The sequence below is a fragment of the Periplaneta americana genome, chromosome 14, assembly GCF_040183065.1.
Source record: "Periplaneta americana isolate PAMFEO1 chromosome 14, P.americana_PAMFEO1_priV1, whole genome shotgun sequence".
Taxonomy (NCBI): Eukaryota; Metazoa; Arthropoda; class Insecta; order Blattodea; family Blattidae; genus Periplaneta; species Periplaneta americana.
Window position 1 is genome coordinate 25,176,646 of NC_091130.1, and position 23,271 is coordinate 25,199,916.

Sequence of the window (23,271 nt, forward strand, 5' to 3'; positions counted from 1 at the left end):
ATCTGACGAACGAGTCCTGAAGTCGCGGAGATGCGTTATATTTATACCCCTCGGAACAATGGTGGTTGAGGACGCCATTGACGTCACAGTGCCTGGGGGTATTTCTATTGCCAACGTGACTCGTCGCCGCGCGATCTTTGCTTTCTCCCTCACAAGAGGGAAACAAGCGAGCCAACCTGCTTTCTGAGAGAGAGAAAGCAGCGGCTCTAGTTTGCGCGGGTAGGTTTGAACCGTTTAAAGTAGGACGCACGGGCATCGAGAATTGATATACACAACAAAAGATTTTAAAGGACGATGAAAATCCCTAACATGGCTTCTTTCAGAATATTAGTAAAACCAGAGCTCCTACGTCTCTCGAACCTATATGCAAAATTACTGCAAATTCAAGTCTGTTATGTTCATCTTTATTGACCAAATCTGAGAATTTTTTAATAAAATATACAAGATATGAATATTATGAAACAGTTCTTCTGTGTGAAATATGTACAAATTCTATATGATTAAAAAGTTCAGTACCAATTGAAAATTTTTTAAACATTTTTTCTCATCTTTTCGGAAAATATATATATATATATATATATATATATATATATATAACGTCGTTGTTCCTGCAATAACTCCTATGTGCAAAATATAAAATTTTTCAGTAGAAAGAAAAAACACATTTTATTCATCCTATGGCAGCTGTACATAGGAGACTGTAAATTCTTACATTTTCGAAACAGAAATATAATTACATATAGTAGATTTTATTATTTGCTGTATCACTATTTAAGTTATTTAATATAACAAAAATCTGAAAAACGATAAATATGTCACATAGGAGTTATTGGAGGAACAACGACGACAATCACCCAGTTCCGTGGAATGGAGATAAATTTCTACCCACATCGGAAATCGAACCATGGACTACTTGGTCAGGAAGTGCAAGCGCTATTTAGTAAGCCACAGCAAATGATCTAACTTTTTTTTAGTTTATCGACGCTGTATCAGCTATTAGATAATTTAGCGTCAATGGAATAGCGAGATGATATTTGGTAACATGAGGCAGAGGATTCACCATAAATTATCTGATATTCGCTTTACGGCTGGTAAAAAAAAAAAAAAAAAAAAAATCCACCAGGGATTCAGCCCAAGCAGGAATTAAATCCACACTGGGGCACAGCTCTGGATCAGTAGGTAAATGCGCTACTGCCTGAGCTACACCAGTGGTGAGGTTTCCTTTAAAAAAAGTAAATAACATTAAGTGTAACGCTTATTATACAAGGTGGGTCAAAAGTCGCTTCCCCAATATTTGTTCTTAGGTTTCATACTTGTACACATATACAGATGTCTGAACTTGAATAAACGAATAGCTGGTGTAATAAGTGGTGAGTTGAGAACCATGTTCGTGTGTCAACTGTTTTTCTATATCTTGTTTACTTTGCATATGGCGAGGAAGAAATTCAGATTCTGAGAGTTAATTTTCAGAAAAAAATAAAAGTTAATATGGCAACAGATGGAGTGTAGGCGTGAGGGACTTCTTGAACCAGCAATTTGACCTGACAGGATATGATTTTTTGCTGTGGAGTATCCTGAAAAATGATGTTTTTGCTCAGAAACCGCAGGATCTGCATCAGTTGCGACAGATGATCGAACAGTCATTCGTGAAAATCGATAAAAGTCGTGAGTTATGTTCTTCTAGGGGTGGCTGGTACTTATGTGCTCATGTGCTACAGCACATAATAGAAGTAAGAGAGAAAAATATGTTTTGTTTTAAAAACTTCAAAAATATTTCTTTAATTTAAATTGTTACCTATGTTTCCATTCCATATTGTTAAAGCATTTGAATCGTCCTCCTTGACACGTTTCATCATTCACCCTCCACTGTAGTGCGAGATGTGCTAAGCACAGGAAAGATGTCCACATGGAGAAATGCGCGTGCTTCAGTTACCCTTTTCACTTCCCCGCGAACACCGAAAACCTCTTCAAACTGCTGTCCCTTCTGTGCTCACCAAAGAGTAGCCAGAACAGAATAGCCAACTTACTTATTTAGTACCCAAAACTTCATTTATTAAAATTGTATTTAAATATGAAACATTTATTTTTTTATTAGAAATGCGGTTTTTACCAATCGTTTTCAATTCTTCTAGTTCATAAAATTAGACATATATCCAGGTCGATGGCATTTAAGTGTGCTTAAATGCGACAGGCTCATGTCAGTAGATTTACTAGCATGTAAAAAAAAACTCCTGCGGGACAAAATTCCTGCACACCAGCGACGCAGTTGCAGTTGCGAGTGTCATTAAATAAAACATAACATTTTTCACTACTAAGGTGATAGAAAAGTTCGCCAACAGGAAGGAGAATGGACTTTAATTTTGCTTATTAGGATGAGTGCTATTATTATTATTATTATTATTATTATTATTATTATTGTTGTTGTTGTTGTTGTTGTTGCTGTACTAGCACACACGTTTAAAAAGTCAAGTGCCGCCACTGTGTTCTGCCATATGTAAATCAGTGTCTAAACGTTGTGAATTTTGTATCGAGAAACAGGGCCTCCATTTTGAACAAAATCTGTAAAAGAATATGTAGCCAAATATAAATTGATGTATGGTACAATTAAATGTAAGGAAGTGTTTGGGAAAAGCGACTTTTAACTCACCTCTATTAGTTTTCCTAACCTAAAATCTAAACTTCTTAACCAGCAATTAGAACAGGTAAAGAAAAAGAAAAACTTCTGAACGGGTTCACAAAAATATGTTGAATGGAATGGAAGTCTGCAGGGTTCCTAATTTTGAGAATTACTGTTACGACCTGTTTGAAGGAGACATATATTTGTGCTTTTCTAAATGTTTTTGTTGTTTTCTAATGTCATTTGACCTCTTGCACTCCAGTATTTTTCAAAGATATTATCATGACTAGCCACTGAAGCACAGATTTTGAGGTGTTCCGAATCCATTTCTTGGTTTGAGTTGAGTTTGAGTTTGAACTGAATTGTTGATATTGGCCATAAAGTTCTATCTCAGGAGAAATTACTGTAGACCTAAAGACAAGACAACATACCAAATCCACACTTTTTCGGTTTAAGAAATGCTCAAAAACGTGCATTTTCAAGAAAAGTATCCTAATTTTTCTGTAGCATCGCAATATTTTCATTTTATAATTCAAGTATTGAAAAAAAACACACACACGCACACGTATACACACATGTAATGCAAACATAAAATTGTAAATGCCATACCACAATAAGGACTTTACACTGTGGTCATATCGTAAAATATCTAACTGGTTGAACCTAAATATGACAAAATCAAGGAATTGGGTTTACAATTTTATTGAACAATGGGCAATTTATAAATATACAGAAAGTTCACAAACTTGTCTTGCAATATCCAGAATAATATTACCAACAGAAATGTAAATTGCATACTTATCTTCAATTGTTTAGATGGACACAGTTCAAAACAAAACATTTGGTAATTACAGACATATTTTTAGTAAAGAAAGCCATTGTAAAAATCGATGTAAAATCCAATAGAATTGATAAATGACAAAAAGCCAATACTGCTCCACGTAAATGTAAAAGCTGTAACAGACTAAAGAGAACCGAAGAGTAAACTTTTCTGATGTCATAATTCCGGTACCGTACTAGAAGTGAATTAACAGTCAGGACTATGCTATATCCTTGAGAAGGAATTCCGAAAGTCATTTCACAGAAGACTCAGTGGACCCAGTAGTCATTTTGAGAGTTTTAACATTACAAAGAAAAACTCTGACCCTACTGAGATTCAAATATGAGGCGCTCCTGTTTACAGCCAGCCATTCTACCGACAACCAACTTGTGTGCACTCGATGTGGGTCTCTGGCGTTTCGTCAGCCCACGCGAGTTGTGTGGATATAAAAGGGAAAAGTTGAGACGGTGTCGGGTGGAGTTCCCGGGTAGCTCAGTTGGCAGAGAGCTGGTACGTTCAACCAGAGGTCCCGGGATCGATACCCGGCCCCGGAACAATTTTTCCCTTGAAATTATTCAAATCTGCTTTACAGGGAGCTTTACCTGAAAGACTAGATTTGCATAATATATACGTCACTGTGTACGTTAACAGAAAACCACAATTCCAAGTCACTCAGAGATTGTGTGCACTCGATGTGGGTCTCTGGCATTTCGTCAGCTCATGCGAGTTGTGTGAATATAAAAGGGAAAAGTTGAGATGGTGTCAGGTGGAGTTCCCGGGTAGCTCAGTTGGCAGAGCGCTGGTACGTTCAACCAGAGGTCCCAGGATCGATACCCGGCCCCGGAACAATTTTTCCCTTGAAATTATTCAACTTGAACTAATTTACAAAACAAAACTGAAACCCATAACATTTCTATAAAGGTCCCAGAAATGTAACTTATGTTTGTAATAATTTTAAATTTCATGCTCAAATCTTTCATATTTGTAAGAATGTCATATTTGAATTGTAGGGTGATCAAACATACTTCCTAAAGAACAACCTTATAAAATCCATGTTTGTTGAACAAGAGAATGGAGGACATATTCCCAGTATTTTGTAAAAATCAAACCCCACTGTTTTCCCAATACCATGATGTTTTTTCTTTTTTTTTTTTCCATTTAAAACAACAGTATATTTACAATGATTTAAAGTTTGAAGTGACTTTCGAATGATATAGGTCGTGGTATTGAACCAACTGGTTATATTAATCATTGAACTTGTCCAACAGGTTCTGTAAGTTAGTTACTAAAATGTGGAAACTTTTATAATGAGACGATAAAAAGCATGTTAGAATACCAAGAGTTTCTACAAACGTGCTTTCTAGAAAAAGTCTTAATTACTTTGGTATTGCATCATAACAACGGAAAGCAAATGACTAAATAGTCGATGACCAGCAAAATACGCTGCCTGAAACTACACAATACTATGTCGTTGTCCTTAATATCTGCGAGGTAACTTCTTCGAAATATTATTATTGTTATACTATAGCTTACCTTTGATTCTGGTACCAAAAGTAAGCAATATTTGTATTATATCAACTATATATACACAGGGCATAAGTTACATTTACTAGCAGCCATAATTTGTCTCAAACATCAGTTCCATGCCAGCACGAACTCCTTAATATTGCACATCTGCACTTCCTTACATCCGTCATCACTTAGCAGGAGACTTTAACTGCAGAGGTAAGACTACAATAGGCTCGTGTTTCTTGGGGTTATCAGCGTATATGCTCCATGTTCTTCCAATGCAATCGAAGATCCCTGTAAATAAGAAATGAAGTTATTGAAGCAAATGTGAGAATAACTTCAGAAACTGAATGACTGTGACAGAAACAGAAGGGAGATCAATCTCAGTACAGTGAAACCTGTCTAAAGCGGCCATCTGAAGTTACCTTGTAAAATGGCCGTTTTATCAGGTGGCGCTTGATTAAGGTTGCGGTTTTTATGAATCAGCATGAAAGTACTGAATTTCACTCACTTTTTAGTACTGTGCGCATACAACAATCGTGCATATTAATGTCAGCCTCTTCCATTCTTGTAACTAGTCTTTTCAAAGCTCGTTTATGATACCTCAGTTTAAATTAATGGATAATACCTTGATCAAGGGGCTGGACGTGTGATGTCCGCTCTAACCACCCATTACTAGCAAAAATTGCTTACATTGAGTTCTTTGGTAATTTCAAGAGCTTTCTCTTGAATTATAGGCCCGCTTACTGGCAATTTCTTCGCCCTCGCACACTTGAACCATTTGTAAACGAAATCATTCACATTACTAAACACAGATTGTCTCTTCCTTTTTTGGCCACCACGCATATTTTTCTCTCATTCTTTTAATATTTCATCTTTATTCTTAATTATACCGTTTATTTGTGTCCTTTCACATTTGAATATTTCTACAATTTTTCTCGCACTTGTTCCCTTCTCACTTTCTTCAGTCATTATTCGTCTTGCCTCTAAACTTAACACCACTCTAGATTTATTGTTAGATATGATTTCTCTCTCAAACTAACTTCACAATTCCTCTGAATCAACTGAATGAAAAGAAGAAAAATTCGTAAAAGCTGGCCCAAATAGAGGAAGATAGAAAGAGGAGAAAAAAATATAAAAAATTCCAATGGTTAACTACTGACCTAAAACATACTGTGACATTTTCGATAGAAAACGTCCGTGTTCCAATCCTTTAAAAACGAGTAAGAATTTAAAGCTGTGCAGGTTCGGAGTGGCAAATGACAAAAGAGTCATAAAACAGTAACCAACTAACCCCAAGATATGGAGGGTATACTGTTGTACACTTAGCTATTGTCCTCGTGACATTGCTTCCTGCCCTCTAACCATTGAAAAAATAGGTCAGACAGTATCCGTGAAAAGATTTTTTGTTGGACAGTGACTGTTATAGTCAGGTTCCAATCCAAATAGACCCCGGCCGCTGGCCGGCGCAAGAGGTGGCCGCTAAATAAAGAGAGAATTTGTATTGATCTTATGGAAAATCCAATTGGTTCCAGAGAAAATTGGCCTTTTGGTCAGGTGGCCGTTTAAATGAAGTGACCGCAAAGGCAGGTTTCACTGTACTTCAAAGAAGATTCTGAGATTTGGAAGAGGTAGTCTCAACTTCTTTAGGGGAGAGGACACTGAATTTGTGGCAAAAATGATTAATTTTTTTTTAGAAATTTTCATTTTTTCATAAAATAATCCATAAATATCTAGGGAATATAATCCAAACTGATTTAAATCCATACATGGCGTGATATGACGTCATTTTAAAGCCCTGTGCGCATGAGTTCTTTAAATTTGAGACACAGCAATGCCCATTTTCTTTCCTAATTCTAAAATTCGCATATTTGCCGTTGTATCAACTTGCATTAGTAGAAAATATGAACACCAGATGACAGTACATCCCTTTGCAATGCGAGATCGATTTGAACTTCAATATTATCGATAAATATTTATAAATCGATTACTTTTGAGTGAGCACTGCATGTAAACACATTGTTTCTATGTGATATTACAGAAAAATAAAGGAAAAATTTTACAGTCTGTACAAAAGAAACCAAATGAACTGGAAATGTACAAAAACTTGCCCAGACATGTTCAAACATTTTTAACAAGAGCCAGAACAGGTCACATTGTCACTCAATTGTATCTACACAGATTTCACATTTCTGATAATCCTACTTGTCTGTGGTGTAATAATCATGATGAAGATCTGGAACACATTCTTCTGTACTGTCCACCCATAAACCACAAAAGAAGTAAATTAAAATCATCAGTACCAGTTGCAGAAGACACAGCCCTGCAGTATATATTGACTACACCCCACCTCTGGCTACTAGCAACAGACATCTGTAATGAACACCGATCAAAATACTCCTCATTTCTCGTGAAAAACAACAACTGAATAGACTACAGTGGACTATAGTGGACTTTATGTTGTCAGCAAACAGCTGGATACATTAAGAAGATTGATTGATTGATTGATTGATTGATTGATTGATTGATATTACAGAAAAGCTTTATTGGACAAAAAGGATGATAAAAGAGTAGTGGAACAGAGAAAAATTCTCTGCGGCACAGGGATTTGAACTCGGGTTTTCAGCTCTACGTGCTGATGCTTTATCCACTAAGTCACACCGGATTCCCATCCTGGTGTTGGATCGAATCCTCTTGGTTTAAGCTCCACGTCTTGGGTTCCCTCTAGTGGCTGCCCTCTGTACTAAGTCATAGATGAAATGCAAGAAATTGGGAATATTTAAAGACAGAGGTATAGGACAGCGGTGAAACTGGCTAGAATTAGATCTGAACAAAGAAACATCCAGTTAGAGGGGACAATATATGAACCTGGTGGTTTTTAGACTGTATGAGGTAAGCATTACAATGTGAAATTTTAGAAGTCTTTATCTCAAAACTAAATTTTTCAACACTTGTAGACATTATTATTATTATTATTATTATTATTATTATTATTATTATCATCATCATCATCATCATCATCATCATCATCAATAATTGTCTTATTTTTTTTATACTTTGTACTTCTCATTTATTTTGACCTGCTGTTCACATTTTATTATGCTTTTTTCTCTCTTTCTGTATGTTATATATTATGTCTGATTTCTACTTACCGGTACTTTTGTTAAAATTTTATTATTATTATCTTATTCAGTTTTGTGTGTAAAATTGTAGTGTACTTTGTAAATCTGTAGTGTTTTTGTAATGTTTTTACTCCTGGTTGAGTGTTAGAGAAGGCCGTATGGCCTTAACTCTGCCAGGTTAAATAAATCATTATTATTATTGTTATTATTATTATTATTATTATTATTATTATTATTATTATTATTATTATTATTATTATTATTATTATTATTATAATTCAAATTGATATAACTTTTAAACTACTTGAGATATCAAAATGAAATTTTTACAATATATCTTTTAAAGTAATTAAAATAAACTGATGCTGTAAAAGTTTGTTATCTTAAATTGTTCCTATTTTATGAAGAAAATTTCAAACTTATTGTTAAAAGAAAACTAAAATTAATATATATATATATATATATATATATATATATATATATTAATTTTAGTTTTCTTTTAACAATAAGTTTGAAATTGTGTGTAACAGTCTTAATCATGACAGGATACTCAATTCTAAACAGATCAGTGAAAAATTCATGTCTTTAGCATTAAAACAGAAAAAGTTATATCAATTTTAGTAAATAACAGCATTTTCTTAAAAAAAAAACTCTGAATGGCCCCCCAACAAAAAATTATTATAATTGTAAAATTCACTGTAGCTACTCTAATCATAATGTATAAAATATCATTTTGGTAATTGGCATATTTAAAGAATTGAAAATTTCAGTGTCCTCTCCCCTTAAAAGAGAATATTTTCTACTCAACACCAATGAAACAAGAGGTGGAGCATTCATATTACAGGAGAAAATGAGTCTTCTTTTACATTATTTAGCAAGGCCATCTGCAATATGTCAGATCTAAATATCAGTAGCATAGCGTCAATGTAAGCTAAAAAGCTTAGCTTCCCCACTTAATAATAATTTCATAATAAACCTGCAGTTTATGGACAAAATTATTTATTAATTTTAATAGAATTTATATTTACGCGTTAAATATTGTGATGCGGCAGCTCAGGATGATTTGTGATGCAGCAGTAAACAAGAAGCCTGCACACACCAGCTTCCAAACAGACTGGTTTCTTCTGTGTAATCCACCCCGCAGATTTTCCATCCCTTCCTAACTAAACTACCCTAGTCGCAAGGCTTGCAAGAAGCTAGCTTTTACATGTAAAATAAGTAGTTTCCGAGTTATCCCTTTTCGTCAGTTGTGTTCAGTTGAACTGTTAGTGTGCATTGTGGCTGATATAATAAATAATGAGCGAAATAACAGTTCCTGACACTAATTTACTTGAATTTTTTAGGACAATTGTATTATCAAGACTGACTTACGAATAAAAGTGTGATTTAAAAAACAAATGACCGACTCCCTTGCTGTCAATGAAGGACACAACCAAAAGACAGAAGCATACTTACGTAATGATACTAATATTGTGATTTCTCTAAGTATGACAGGGAGTGAGCTAATGTTATACGTATACGTGTCTATTTGTTTAGAGATAATGTGTAAACCGTGAAATCATATTTTACTACGTATCATTATTTTGAGGTCATGCCTTATCGGTGTTACTTACGATGTTCCAACCAATCTTCGACTGCTGACTTGACATTGACTACTATTTATTTTAAGACTGTATTTTTGTAATACGTTTTCTCATATTGCATGAAAGACAACTTGAGTTAGCTTCCCCTGCTCAAAATTTCATGCTACGCCACTGCTAAATATAAGGATTTGTTTATTCAGTAAGAACTTAAAATTTCCCAGGTAGGCCTACTAATTATAATAAAAGTAAACTTTTATTCAATTGAAAATCAATGATTGTTCTTACTAGCGCAGAAAAAAAATTATACTTACCTACTGCAACAGTCTTCACAAAGTCATCATCGCCAGATTCCTGAAATACTCTGAACTCCTTGTCTGACTGGTCACCCAACATACTGATTACATCTTTCCGTGACACAGGATGGGGAAAAGTGTTCAAGGTGGTATGGCGGTGGTCGCTGCTTTCCATTATTCTACCACCAGCTTCAGGAATTTGTAATCTCAGATATCTGCAATTAAAGTTGAACAGCGGTCATACGTGAAAATTGGAGGTCTTGGAACATCCTCCCTACTCGCCTGATCTCAGTCCATGCGACTTTGATCTCATTCTGCAATTGAAGAAGCCGCTGCATGGGAAGTGGTTTGTAAACATGAAGGACATCTTAAGGTGAGGTGATAAACATAGACGAATTTCACACAGGCAATGGTATTCAACACCAGCATCCTCATTGGCAAAGATGTGTGGAAGTCTTGGGGGATTATTTTGAAAGCTATTAGCTGTGAGTAATGTACTTTGTTTCGTTTTGTGCATAATAAAACAATGATTTATATTTACGCATTTTTCAGTTTCCCTTACCCTTTGCCTCCTGTACCCGAACCCAATTTGGTACTAGCATTGTGAAGCACATTCCAGAGACCTTCAATCGCATATAGTGAATTTCTATTTCTGAAGCTTTATTGGCTGATATAATACAGGGTGTTTCAAAAATACGGGGCATAATTTTAAGTATGTATTTCCCACATGTAGACAATCAAAATAAATATGGGAAATGTGTGTTATTATTCGGTTGAGAAGCTCTTATCATCCAGTCTGCTGTCAAAAAATCTGAAAGTTAGAATTTATAAAACAGTTATATTACCGGTTGTTCTGTATGGTTGTGAAACTTGGACTCTCACTCTGAGAGAGGAACATAGATTAAGGGTGTTTGAGAATAAGGTGCTTAGGAAAATATTTGGGGCTAAGCGGAATGAAGTTACGGGAGAATGGAGAAAGTTACACAACACAGAACTGCACGCATTGTATTCTTCACCTAACATAATTAGGAACTTAAAATCCAGACGTTTGAGATGGGCAGGGCATGTAGCACGTATGGGCGAATCCAGAAATGCATATAGAGTGTTAGTTGGGAGACCGGAGGGAAAAAGACCTTTAGGGAGGCCGAGACGTAGATGGGAGGATAATATTAAAATGGATTTGAGGGAGGTGGGGTGTGATGATAGAGACTGGATTAATCTTGCACAGGATAGGAACCAATGGCGGGCTTATGTGAGGGCGGCAATGAACCTTCGGGTTCCTTAAAAGCCATTTGTAAGTAAGTAAGACAATCAAAATAGTTCATTACAACATGTGTCCGGAAATGCTTCATTTCCGAGTTACGGCCTTCACAAGATTGAAATTCACCGGAACGTTTTTCTTTCCACAGGTCGTTGTCATTACAGAAGATGTTCAAAATGTCCACCTCCTGCTTGAATACAGACCTCACATCGATGTCTCATTGACCTGCGAACACGATCCCAAACTCCAGGAGTATTGCGTATGTCCTCAGAACATGCCACAATTCGATTCCGAAGGGATTCCAAATCAGGCACTGGAGACGAATAAACCAATGATTTTAAATGGCCCCACAAGTAGAAATAGAGAGGGTTCAGATCAGGTGAGCGTGGAGGCCAAGCAATTGGGCCACCTCTACCTATCCATCGATCAGGAAACCTTCGATCCAAGTACCGGCGAGCCGTACGACTGAAGTGTGCAGGAGAGCCATCATGCAAGAAGTGAATGTGTTGACGATTGATCAGTGGAGTGTCTTCTAAAACATGAGGTATGGTGTTTCCAGGAAGTTTGTGTACGCCTGCCCCGTAAGTCTGTTTACAAGTACATGGGGTCCAACTAATCGATCACCAATGATACCGGCCCACATGTTGAGGGAGAACCGCACCTGGTGATGAGATGGAACAGTTGCACGTGGGTTTTCATACGCCCATACATGCTGATTGTGGAAATTTGTTATGCCATCTCGTGTGAACTGTGCTTCATCTGTAAATAATACTAAGGCAGGAAAGTTCGGATTTACACCACACTGCTGCAAGAACCACTGACAGAACCTAACTCGTGCAGGGTAATCTGCTGGTGACTGGGCCTGTACATGTTGCAAATGATAAAGATACAATTGATACTCTTTCAACAGTCTCCAGACAGTCATATGAGGAACATTGACTTGCAACGCTACCTTTCGTGTGCTGATAGAAGGAGTCATGTTCACAGCCTCCAGAATCTCCTCCTGTACTTCTGGAGTTGTAGACCTTGGTTGTCCCCTTCCCAAATCAGGAGAGAAAATTTTCCATACTCGCACAGACGGTAATAGAGACGTACAAATGTCTTCCGATCTGGACATTGTCGCTGTGGGTACCTCTCCTGGTACAAACGACGAGCCAGCACAGCATTGCCGTCCGCCTTACCGTACATGAAGTGTATCTCTGCCAGCTCTTGATTTGAATACATGTCGCACAGTCTAACGCCTACACAACACTGAATGTAACCTTCGCCTCGGAATGAACTGTCAGAGTGCCCACTTAATGTCTCCTTTGACGGCAACGATCTGCGGAAAGAAAAACGTTCCGGTGAATTTCAATGTTGTGAAGGCCATAACTCGGAAATAAAACATTTCCGGACACATGTTGTAATGAACTATTTTGATTGTCTACATGTGGGAAATACATACCTGAAATATGCCCCGTATTTTTTAAACACTGTGTATAGTTGCCACGACTTATGAAATGACTCTCGTGTATTACTGAAGAAAGACTTACTTGTTGCAATGGTAGATGTGCTCGCCAGGACTAGCTGTGAAAATGCTGAGTGCAGACTCGTTAGACCCATCTACTGCGGGTCCCACCTCTGCATTGTGGAACAGTCTATCTCCCTCCTGGTTCAGGAACGTCATGTTAATGCTGAAGGCATTACCTGCCCCACAGCCCGTGTCCCTCAGGATCTGTTGTGCTTGCGCGAAATTCTCAGCTGCCAGCAAAGCTCTTGTCAGAAACACACGAGCTGAAATTGTGTAAGTAACACTATTTACGGAAGTTTCCTAGTACCCGGTACTCTTTACATAAGCTTCAAGACAGCCATTGTTGTATAATCAGGGGCGGCTTTCGAAGAGGGGCTGCGGAGCTGCAGCACCCCCAGACATTTGTGGCTCTTGTCTCGTTTTATGTTGTGAAATACATGTATTATACAGTCTCTATTTAGCGGTTCGATTTTTTTTTTTAAATTTCGCTCTCAATGACATGCACGCAATCGTTAGTGAAGTCACTTCCTCCCCTGGTGCTGCTAGAGCGAAACCAGAGACAAGGACTATAGGGTGAAGCCACTTCCTCCCCTGGAGCTGCCAGTCTCGTCTCGGATGCTTTGCGCGTTAGTTTTACCCCTCCTCCCTGCTGCCCCTTGCCGTGAATTCAGAGTTTCCAGGCGCTGCAAAATTTGCAGCAGTTTGTCAGTAGCGCGCAGTTTTAAATACATTTTCTTTAATGTTGTGAGTATAACAAGAGCAACAATGTTTAATTCTGTACAATATTTACAGTCTATTCAGTTCAGTACCTTAACAATTCAGGAGAAATGTGAAATTAAGTGCCCATCAGTTGAATCTCATAATGGAAAGAGCCGCTGAACAAAATACAAAGGCTCACATATTTTTTGCTAATTTATCCAGTATCCCTGCTTTCTTCTCTCGATCTCCACACAGTCTGTATTAGATTAATGTGTTTCAAAGACAATTCCATCAGCTGGGGCAACAAGATGGATTTAAAATAAGAACAGTAAATGTTGTTCATGAGAAGAAGGAGCCATTGCTAGAATGTTTTCAAACCATAATGGAATCTGAAACATCTAACATCACAATAAATGAGGCAAGCACCCTGGTGCGTACTCTTGAATATCCTGAATTCAATTTCTGGCTCAGTTATTTTTTTTCATTTGTTGATGTATCATGTATATATATTATACAACCAACTACAACATCGCCAGTTAGATATTTCTAAGGTTCAAATCTGCATATAAAAAATTAAATTATGGTTTATTTAACGACACTTGCAACTGCAGAGTTTATATCAGCGTCGCCGGTGTGCCGGAATTTTGTCCGCAGGATTCTTTTAAATGTCAGTAAATCTACTAACATGAGCCTGTCTTATTTAAACACAACTTACAAGATAAGGCGCATGGAACTAATCTTTAAATAAAGCAAGTTGCTTGGTTTATTTTTTATGGAGCCCCCTTAATTCAATACCCACGAACCGCCACTGTGTATAATCATAAAAGATGTATATTTTTCCTGCACCAAAAATATATTACAAACTGACTAGAATCACATCTATAGGTAGGTAGTATCATTCGCCATTTTTGTTCTTACGTTGCCGAGCTACCATACGAGGAATCTATTTGCAACACCGTTAAACATTATCATGTAACTCCTATGATAATAAATCAAACACAATGTAATTCAGCAAATAATTGAGCGGCAAATAACGTCTTCGTGTGCTTTCTGCGAACGCCAACTAAAGAGCTAAAATGGCGGGCGATTATATTAAGTATTTATCGAGCCTTAAGAAATGAATCAGCGAATCACAAGACGCACACGTTTAAATGTAGCAGACCTGCAACGCGATTGGCTGCCGGAAATTAGAGCGCCGGGACTATAGTAACAAACTATTAAAATTCGTTTCAGGAAGGAGCCATTGTTTAAACATAAAAACGACCTATGTAACGAGTACCGGGTACTAGGAAACTACCCTATTTAGACCTAAGGACAATGCAGAAAATTTGCCAGCTTTACAAGTAAAATTTACACATTTGTAAAATCACTGTGAAACAACACTATACCTGTTTTAAAGATGGGACATGCCAGTTAAGTGGCCGAGCTTGGAACTACAGCACTATTTGCCAATATGGACTACCATGCGTCAGCTGATGGGATTGAGGTTAGATGGTTGACGTCAAAACATTCATTGACAATTTACGCAAACGTAAAAAAAAACAATACAAACATCGACAGAGAATGGACGAAACGTAATATTGTGTGCACACTGCACAATAAATGTCCCCAAGAGAAAAAATATTGAGAACTGACCACCTGGGAACTGTAACTTTGGCAATAACCATTGTTACCATAGCAACAGGCCTACCATGCTATGTGACATTCAGTTGTTTTTTTCGATTACAGCACTAATATCATGTCCTATTAAAAAAAAAAAACATGTAAGTTATAGTGAAGTACACGAAATTTCATATGTAAAAATTTGATTTTTTTTTCTAAGTTAGACTTTACAAACTAAATTATTAAACACAAGTTTACAATTTACAAGAATATTGTAAACATCATGAAACAGAGGGTGAATTTTTATTAATGTACTGCCAGCATAGGAAATTAAAAACAAACACTGAAAATACCTTAGTTTTGTAGTGTGGAGTAGTAGAAACTCGATGTGATCACTGGGAGAGCTGTGGTCCCACCCAACCTGCCCTAAATAGGTTCCTTACTTATATAGGAAAATCGTCGTACTTGAAGGAAGAAGGCGGCCATATTTCGTCGTTGTGACGTTATAGAGGTGGAGTGGGAGAATGATTGCAGTGTCGCCAACTGAGGTAACCATTCACATTATCTTACACACCTAACAAAACCTAACCTAACCTAACGTGCTACATACCTATTGTAACATTCCTAACGTTTAGCACACCTGTTGTAACATTCCTCACGGTTTCATTTCGTTTGCCATATTGGCATCCCTGATACACCTATAAAATATCGTCTGCTGGAATTCTGAGTCATCTAGTGGAAGTGAAGTGAAACTGCGACTCTGTTAATTACGTTTCCGAAGTTGTTTCTGTGTTATCTGCAAGAATTATCGTGTCATTGTAGTGATAATTGCATTTATATTGTACAATAAAAATTGAAATGTATCGTGGCTGAGATAAAAGTGTTCTAAATTGATTTCCAGCGCAACAGTCCCAGTGATAAACGTGTGAATATTCGTTAGGAGTTCATTGGAAGTGGCAGTAGAGTAATAAAACTTGACCCAAGTAAAATTTACACATTTGTAAAATCACTGAGAAACAACACTAGTCCACACCTGTGGAGTAACGGTTAGGGCGTCTGGCCGCGAAACCAGGTGGCCCGGGTTCGATTCCTGGTCGGGACAAGTTACCTGGTTGAGGTTTTTTTCCGGGGTTTTCCCTCAACCCAATATGAGCAAATGCTGGATAACTTTCGGTGTTGGACCCCGGACTCATTTCACCAGTATTATCACCTTCATCTCATTCAGATGCTAAATAACCTAAGATGTTGATAAAGCGTCGTAAAATAACCTACTAAAAAAACAACACTATACCAGTACCTGTTTTAAAGATGGGACATGCCAGTTAAGTGGCCGAGCTTGGAACTACGGCACTATTTGCCAAAATGGCTACCACGCTGTCAGCTGATGTGATTGGCGTTAGATGGTTAACGTTAAAACATTCATTGACAATTTACGCAAACGTAAAAAAACAATACAAACATCGACAGAGAATGAAGGACGAGACGTAACATTGTGTGCACAATAAATGTCGCCAAGAGAAATATTGAGCATTCACCACGTGGGAACTGTAACTTTGGCAATCAACCGTTGTTACCATAGCAACAGGCCTACCGCGCTATGTGACATTAAGTTGTTTTTCCGATTACAGCGCTAATATCATGTCTCATCTTAAAAAAAACAGGTATAGTAAAGTACTGGTATACGAAATTTCATATGTAAAAATTTGATTTTTTTTTTTTTTAAGTTAGACTTTACAAACTAAATTATTAAACACAAGTTTACAATTTACACGAATACTGTAAACATTATGAAACAGGCCCCTGGATAGGGTTGCCTGATTTGAAATATTCCAAGGAGAGACATATTTTCTTCATCATATACAGCATTTACGTTTTGTTTAAAAAAGGGAATAAAATTTTCCGTCTACATGGAGTTGAAGTGACTAATATGAATCTAAAAATTGCAATTTTAATAAAAGAACATATTGTAGGTACAGGTTTCCAAGTACAAAACAATATTTATCTGGCTAACTTACAGCCAAATAAATATTGTTTTATACTTGTACATCACGTTTCTCTCGCATCTTTCTGAAGGACTTGTGGCAATAATATGTTATGCCAAATTATTAACTTAATGACTTAATAGTAGTTCTGTCTCATAGAATTCCCAAGCTGTTTATTATTGATTGTAAAGCACAAATTTCCAAAAGATGACATCACATGTCAAAATATTTAAATTTCAATGTTTACTACCGTGGAACCGTCTAGATTCGACCACTGTGTACACTTTCTAATTTCACGTGTTTATTCATAGCCTTCTCTAGTCATGGCCCGGCCCACACTACGTGGCAACGTCGGACAGCACGTTAGTTGCCGTCCTATCCTGTTGCATAGCTGTTAAATGCGAGAAAAGCGTAGGCTACATCGTTATTTTATTTCAAAGGAGAAGTAATGACTTCCTGAATCTTTAGTGAGTTCACTAAACATTACGCGATTCACCATATTATTATCAGTTATGACACACAATGCTCATATATTTGTTGTAAGATATCTTTACGTATTTCTGCTGAACCTGGCCCTGTAAGTTGTTTAAACGCAACAGTCTTATTACTTTTCACCTTTTTAAAATTACCAAAATGCAGCAAATTAAAAAAGTTTCCGGTACACACTTTTCGCGAGATCATTTGTTTTATTTGCAGCAATCCCAAACAATCGTCCATTTTTGTAGTTTACAGTTCCTTTTACTTGAATTTGATATAGCCTACGTGAATCTTCACAATATGTTCACACTCTGAATACTGCCTAACATGTTTTCAGAACTGTCTATTCTCAGATTTTGAAGGAGGTGATACTTTCAACAATGAGAAAAGTTTTCTCAGATAGGCTATCGAGGGTGCGGTAATGACAAGATGAAGTTCAGTCTAATCACATCCTAACACTTGGCATTCTGGATATAAATTAAAAAAGAGTTTATAATTATTAAGTATACATCGTACTGTCGCCCTGGTTGGCGAGTTGGTATAGCGTTGGCCTTCTATGCCCAAGGTTGCGAGATCGATCCCGGCCCAGGTCGATGGCATTTAAGTGTGTTTAAATGCGACAGGTTCATGTCAGTAGACTTACTGGCAAGTTAAAGAACTCCTGCGGAACAAAATTTTGGTACATCGGAGACGCTGATATAACCTCGGCAGTTTCAAGCATCGTTAAATAGAACATAATTTAATTTACATCGTACTTAGGTTTCTCGTAAATATTAGGTCAGACTTATTACATGAAACATCAAACATTTTAAGCTGCTTTCATCACAGTTCTCATCGTTTCCAACAATTTCAAACATTTTAGCGAGGCCGTAATTTGAGATACGATAGTGCTTTTGTTATTGGTATCTGGTGAAACGTAACAATCACAAAAATCTATTAGAGATGGAAGCTGACTTCATTCTGTGAGCAAAGAATTTCAACAACTATTAGCAAGTTAAAGGCTGTTCATATAAAAACTTCATTCGGTAGACGTCCACCATTCATGTGCATTTCCACACTAAAATCCCTGTTTATTCTAATGCTAGCAGTCATTTTTGGAGCATTAGTTACGTCTAGTTCATACACTGTTCAACAAGATTTGTTTTTAAATAGTGACCCGTCTTTTTTAGATAATTTCTGTGATACATTTTCCAAAGAAATAGGAAAATACTACACACGGTTTTCTTTGTCTGCCTCTATCCTTTCGGTTTTTAAGGCGATTGTCAATTTCTTCTCTCCTCTGTTACGGATTTTTCCATTTGGTTCACTCACACCGCTTAGATGTGAAGGAGAATTTGGATACAGATTCGGAATTGGATGATCGCGTTTACGAAAATTCATCTTTCCGTCATTGTCGGTGTATTTCTCAACAAAGCTCAAGTCACTTTTCCTGAAAATGTTCCTTTCATACCACAGATCTGTTGGACGGTGACCAGTTTGCCCGTGGAACCCAACGAATACATTTACTGCGTAGTTTGGGATTTGTAGGAAACCAGAAGCTACTTACAATATTATCCTTCTGCTTTTATTGTCTTATCGTAGTTACTTAAACAGCTCGGAACTGAGCATAGACTACCTACATCTATCTGTCAAGGTTATGAAAAGTTTATGTTATCACAGACATGATAGCAATGGAAATATAGGCGCAAATGTACAAGCGAGGAGAGCGCCTTACACTGAAACACATTTTACATTGCTGAGCTGATAGGACGGGCTGCGGCGTTGCCACATTTACCAGGACCGGGCCATGACTAGAGAGGGCTATGGTTTATTCCAATAGAATTGCCTACTAGCCGCCACTGCTTGCTTCCAGCTGACTGATAACACTTCCCCTTTCAATCTCGCAAGGTAGTGCCAAATGTATTTTGCGTCCTTGGTTATGTAAAATTCATTGTTGCCAATAGCAAAAATAGTAACAAAAAAGTACTCTGTCTAACTTTTAACAATTTAGCCTTGTTTCACTGTAATGCAGTACAAAATAACTGTATTTCTGTAATCAGAATTTTAAGCTTAACAACATATTACAACAAAAAATATTTTTCCATATTAGTGAGAGATGTCAGAAGTTGAAGTTGTATTCCAGTACAGAGTCGACCATGCAGGCCTGTGGAATTAATCCATTCCAGCCGCAAAGAGTCCTTAATAAACTACCACAATCTGGTATGACAGAGTCTCCAGAATCTCAGTCCACAGCAGCACTGGTGGGAGAAGCGGTCATCAAAGTGCTCCAGGGCACGAGATATGAAAAATAATTGGCTGCCAAGAAAAGGAAAAGGAAAATTGAAATTTAACCAGGAAAAAGTATTGTATCAGTAGGCCTACTGAAGGCGGAACATCTCAGTCAAATGAAGAAATCTCTCATCCTGTCTCAACTGAGGAGACCAGAAAAAGAGAAGCCAAGAAAACCACCAAGAAAAGAAAACAGAGAGGATACCAGGAGTCCAGTGATAGTGATGAAGACGGACTACATTCCACTAAAGATTGGTCAGATGAGTGGGTTGAAGTGGAAGATAACAATGATAATGACAATTTCGATGACCCTAAATCAGGGGATCAGCTTTTAGTGAAGTTCCCAACTAAAAAGACAATTAAATTTTATATCGGTTGCATTGAGGAACTGGTTCCAGGAGAAGGACTTGAACTTCGTTTTGTTAGAAATTGGGGTGGATTCCAGTTCAAATATCCTGAGGTGGAGGATGTGAGTCTTATTGACTATGTTCAGGTAGAAAGAAAACTAAGTGCTTCTATTCCTATGGAGGAAAAGGAATTCGTAAAATTTGGTGTTGATTTTCAGGGTTATGATATTAATTAGGAGATGGAAACTGTATTTTCTGTATTTTTCTGGGCTATTTTATTAATTAGTACATTAATAATGTGATAATGTTGTGTGTAGTTTGACGTAATTTTATGTCTGCTAATTAATTAAATATTTCCTATTAAATTTATGAGCCTTAGCCTATTTAATGTATGCACATTAAAATAACTGTATTAAAGTTCGCATTTTTCTATCCCAAATAAATAAAAAATAAAAAACAGAAAAGTAAAAATAATAAAAGGATCCAAAAGGAGGTCGATATCGACCGGAATGAGAGCAAACGTTCATTTACATGTATTTTTAATATGGTGGTGGACTTAACACCAAGTACAGGGTTGAGTCGACCGGCGTTTAAAATTTGTTTTCGTCAGTGACCGTGGAAGTTCATAAAATGAAAATAACAGAAAACAATCCCTGAGTTGTGCGCTATAACATAACATTTTCAGTGAAATAGTAGATCGCATTGTCTGTGAAATAGCGTTAAAAATACGAAAAAAAAGTGGTCGACTATAGACGGTTTGACGGTAATTGATTACAATGGCATAAAATGTATTGATATTTAAGTTCATATTTATTTTGACTTAGCATATTAATGCTCCAAATTCACCATTTGACATACAATATACATTTTCGGAGTTTATATACATATTTATCACTGGACTTCAGCATTTTCAACAAGCTTTTTTTTCATTTTCTGTACCAGGCATTTCTGATGAACGTCTCTTTTTAAATATTAAGAATTATCATGTTCACTACTGAATTCGCTGTTACAAACCTTACACTTGCCAAAATATTCGTTTTTTTTTCAATATGCAAACCTACATTGTTAAGAAAATTAATTTAAATTTAATGTACCGGTAATTATTTAGACCCAGGGGCGTATTTTGCGGACTACCCGGGCTACCGGCGGTAGCCCAAAGAAATTACAAAAGAAAAAGTTTATAATATAACATAATGTAATAATTTTGTATTATTAGTTTTACCATAGTAATTAAAATTAAAATTGTTAGATATATTTTGTGTAATAATAGGGTCAGTGGTAGCCCAAACCCTTTAATCAGTATACGCCACTGTTTAGACTTGAAGAAAATAATTACTATCGTGTCGCTGTTATTTCCGGTGTGATTCCTCCCCTTTGCTTACGTCTTAGGAAGTCAAGGCTCTATACAGTCTAGATAGGTAGTATCGTTCGCCATTTTTGTTCTTTCGTTCCCGAGCTACCAGATGAGGAATTTATTTCCTTCACCGTTAAACATTATCATGTTGTAGCTCCTATGATAATAAATCAAACGCACTGTAATTCAGCAAATAATTGAGCGGCAAATAACGTCCTCGTGTGCTTTCTGCGAACAAAAGAGGCAAAATGGCGGGCGATTATATTAAGTATTTATCGAGCCATAAGAAATTCATTATATCATCAATAGCGAATCACAAGACGCACACGTTTAAATGTAGCCGACCTGCAACGTGATTGGCTGCCAGAAATAAGAGCAACGGGACTATAGGTAATGAGAAAATTATACATGCGATGTTAATTTTTTGAAGGAGGGATTTCTTGCGTCCCGCCTCGAATCGAAGCGGGACTCGGGATTTTTATACAAAAATCGGGACATGTCCCGCCAAATCGGGACATCTGGCAACCCTGCCCCTGGACTCTTATCATAAAGTCTCACATACGCACAAACTGTTGGGTCAAAACCAGAAGACAACTCACGTGTTTTCTTTGCAGCTAACGTCTTGGCACTAATAGTATTTATGGTGAAGACAAATCCATGGTGATTGTAGCTCATGGTATAGCCGGGCAGGTTGCCTGCATAACACAGAGATGTGAACCGCTCTGCTGTCACTTTCCAGCGGCCTTGTGGTGTGTCAGAGATGATGTGAGCCGACACGAAATAAATGTGGTTCAGAGTTTCTGTAACAGCATCCTCAGTGTGTCCCAGGATCTCCTGAGAAAAGATGGAAGTATAACAGTCATGGACGTCGCCAGAGGGGTGCGAAAGAGTGCGCAAGCACCCCATAAAAAATCGGAGCACCCCTTTCCGCACCCCAAAGGACATTTGAAGTCCTGATTTGAGCAATTTATTTTAAAAAATACTAGGCGTAAGTTATTTTGAAGACAAAAACAAACATATTCCTGTAAGAGTGTAAAACAATTTTCATTAAACGCGAGAAATAAAAACTAGCCATTATTCAAACTGTACATAACATTTGACACGTAATTACAGCATTGTCATAGAGAGAAACTTGAGTCAGAAGATGATTACTATGCGGATGACTTTCAGCCAATTCTTGATAAAATTTTAAATGAATTGGAACATGGATTTTCTGAACATAGCTCAATAATTAAAGGCATGAAGTGTTTGCAACCCGGGTCTAAGAATTTTCTTGGATGTGAAAAAACTATGTCCCTTGGTGCATCGTTATGGATGTAATGAACAAAGTGTGGAAGCCGAAGTGAAACTAATCCCCAAAACACAAGAAATCTGTAACACAAAGACGCAATCAATTATATTAGGAAACAAACGGCAAACCGATGCTGTAAAGCACCTCGACATTTCCCCTGTTAAATTAAGTACAGTGCATATCCCTTTCAGTTCTTCAGTAAAAAATCTTGGCATTCACATGGATAATAATCTCAACTGGGACATGCAAATCACAGAAACCTGCAGAAAAGTATATTCTATTATCCATGTGCTAAAAAGGATAAATGTTCATCTTCCCTCTTGCTTAAAAAAGTCCCTTGTGCAGACGCTTGTATTTCCCTATTTGACTATGCTGACATTTTACTGACTGACCTTTCCAGCGATAACAAAACGAAAATTCAACGTGCTCATAATTTGTGTGTACGTTTTGTAAGCAATCTTCGTAAATATGATCATATTACTCCATCCCTGGAAGCAATAGGTTGGCTTAAACTAGATAAGAAACGAAATTTACGT

The 23,271-nt window shown here is 37.0% G+C and overlaps 1 protein-coding gene across 1 annotated transcript in view; it reads right to left on the bottom strand.

The window, feature by feature from the left end:
• Positions 1-3,303: 3,303 nt before the first annotated feature.
• LOC138713200 (beta-alanyl-dopamine/carcinine hydrolase-like) overlaps positions 3,304-23,271 on the bottom strand; it is a 123,120-nt gene continuing 103,152 nt past the window's right edge. Inside the window, exons 4-7 of the mRNA XM_069845100.1 lie at positions 22,044-22,278; positions 12,738-12,978; positions 9,963-10,159; positions 3,304-5,240 (exon numbers count right to left, since the gene is read on the bottom strand). Coding sequence (XP_069701201.1) covers positions 5,134-5,240; positions 9,963-10,159; positions 12,738-12,978; positions 22,044-22,278 — 780 coding nt within the window. The 3' untranslated portion in view covers positions 3,304-5,133. The remainder of the gene's footprint in view (positions 5,241-9,962; positions 10,160-12,737; positions 12,979-22,043; positions 22,279-23,271) is intronic.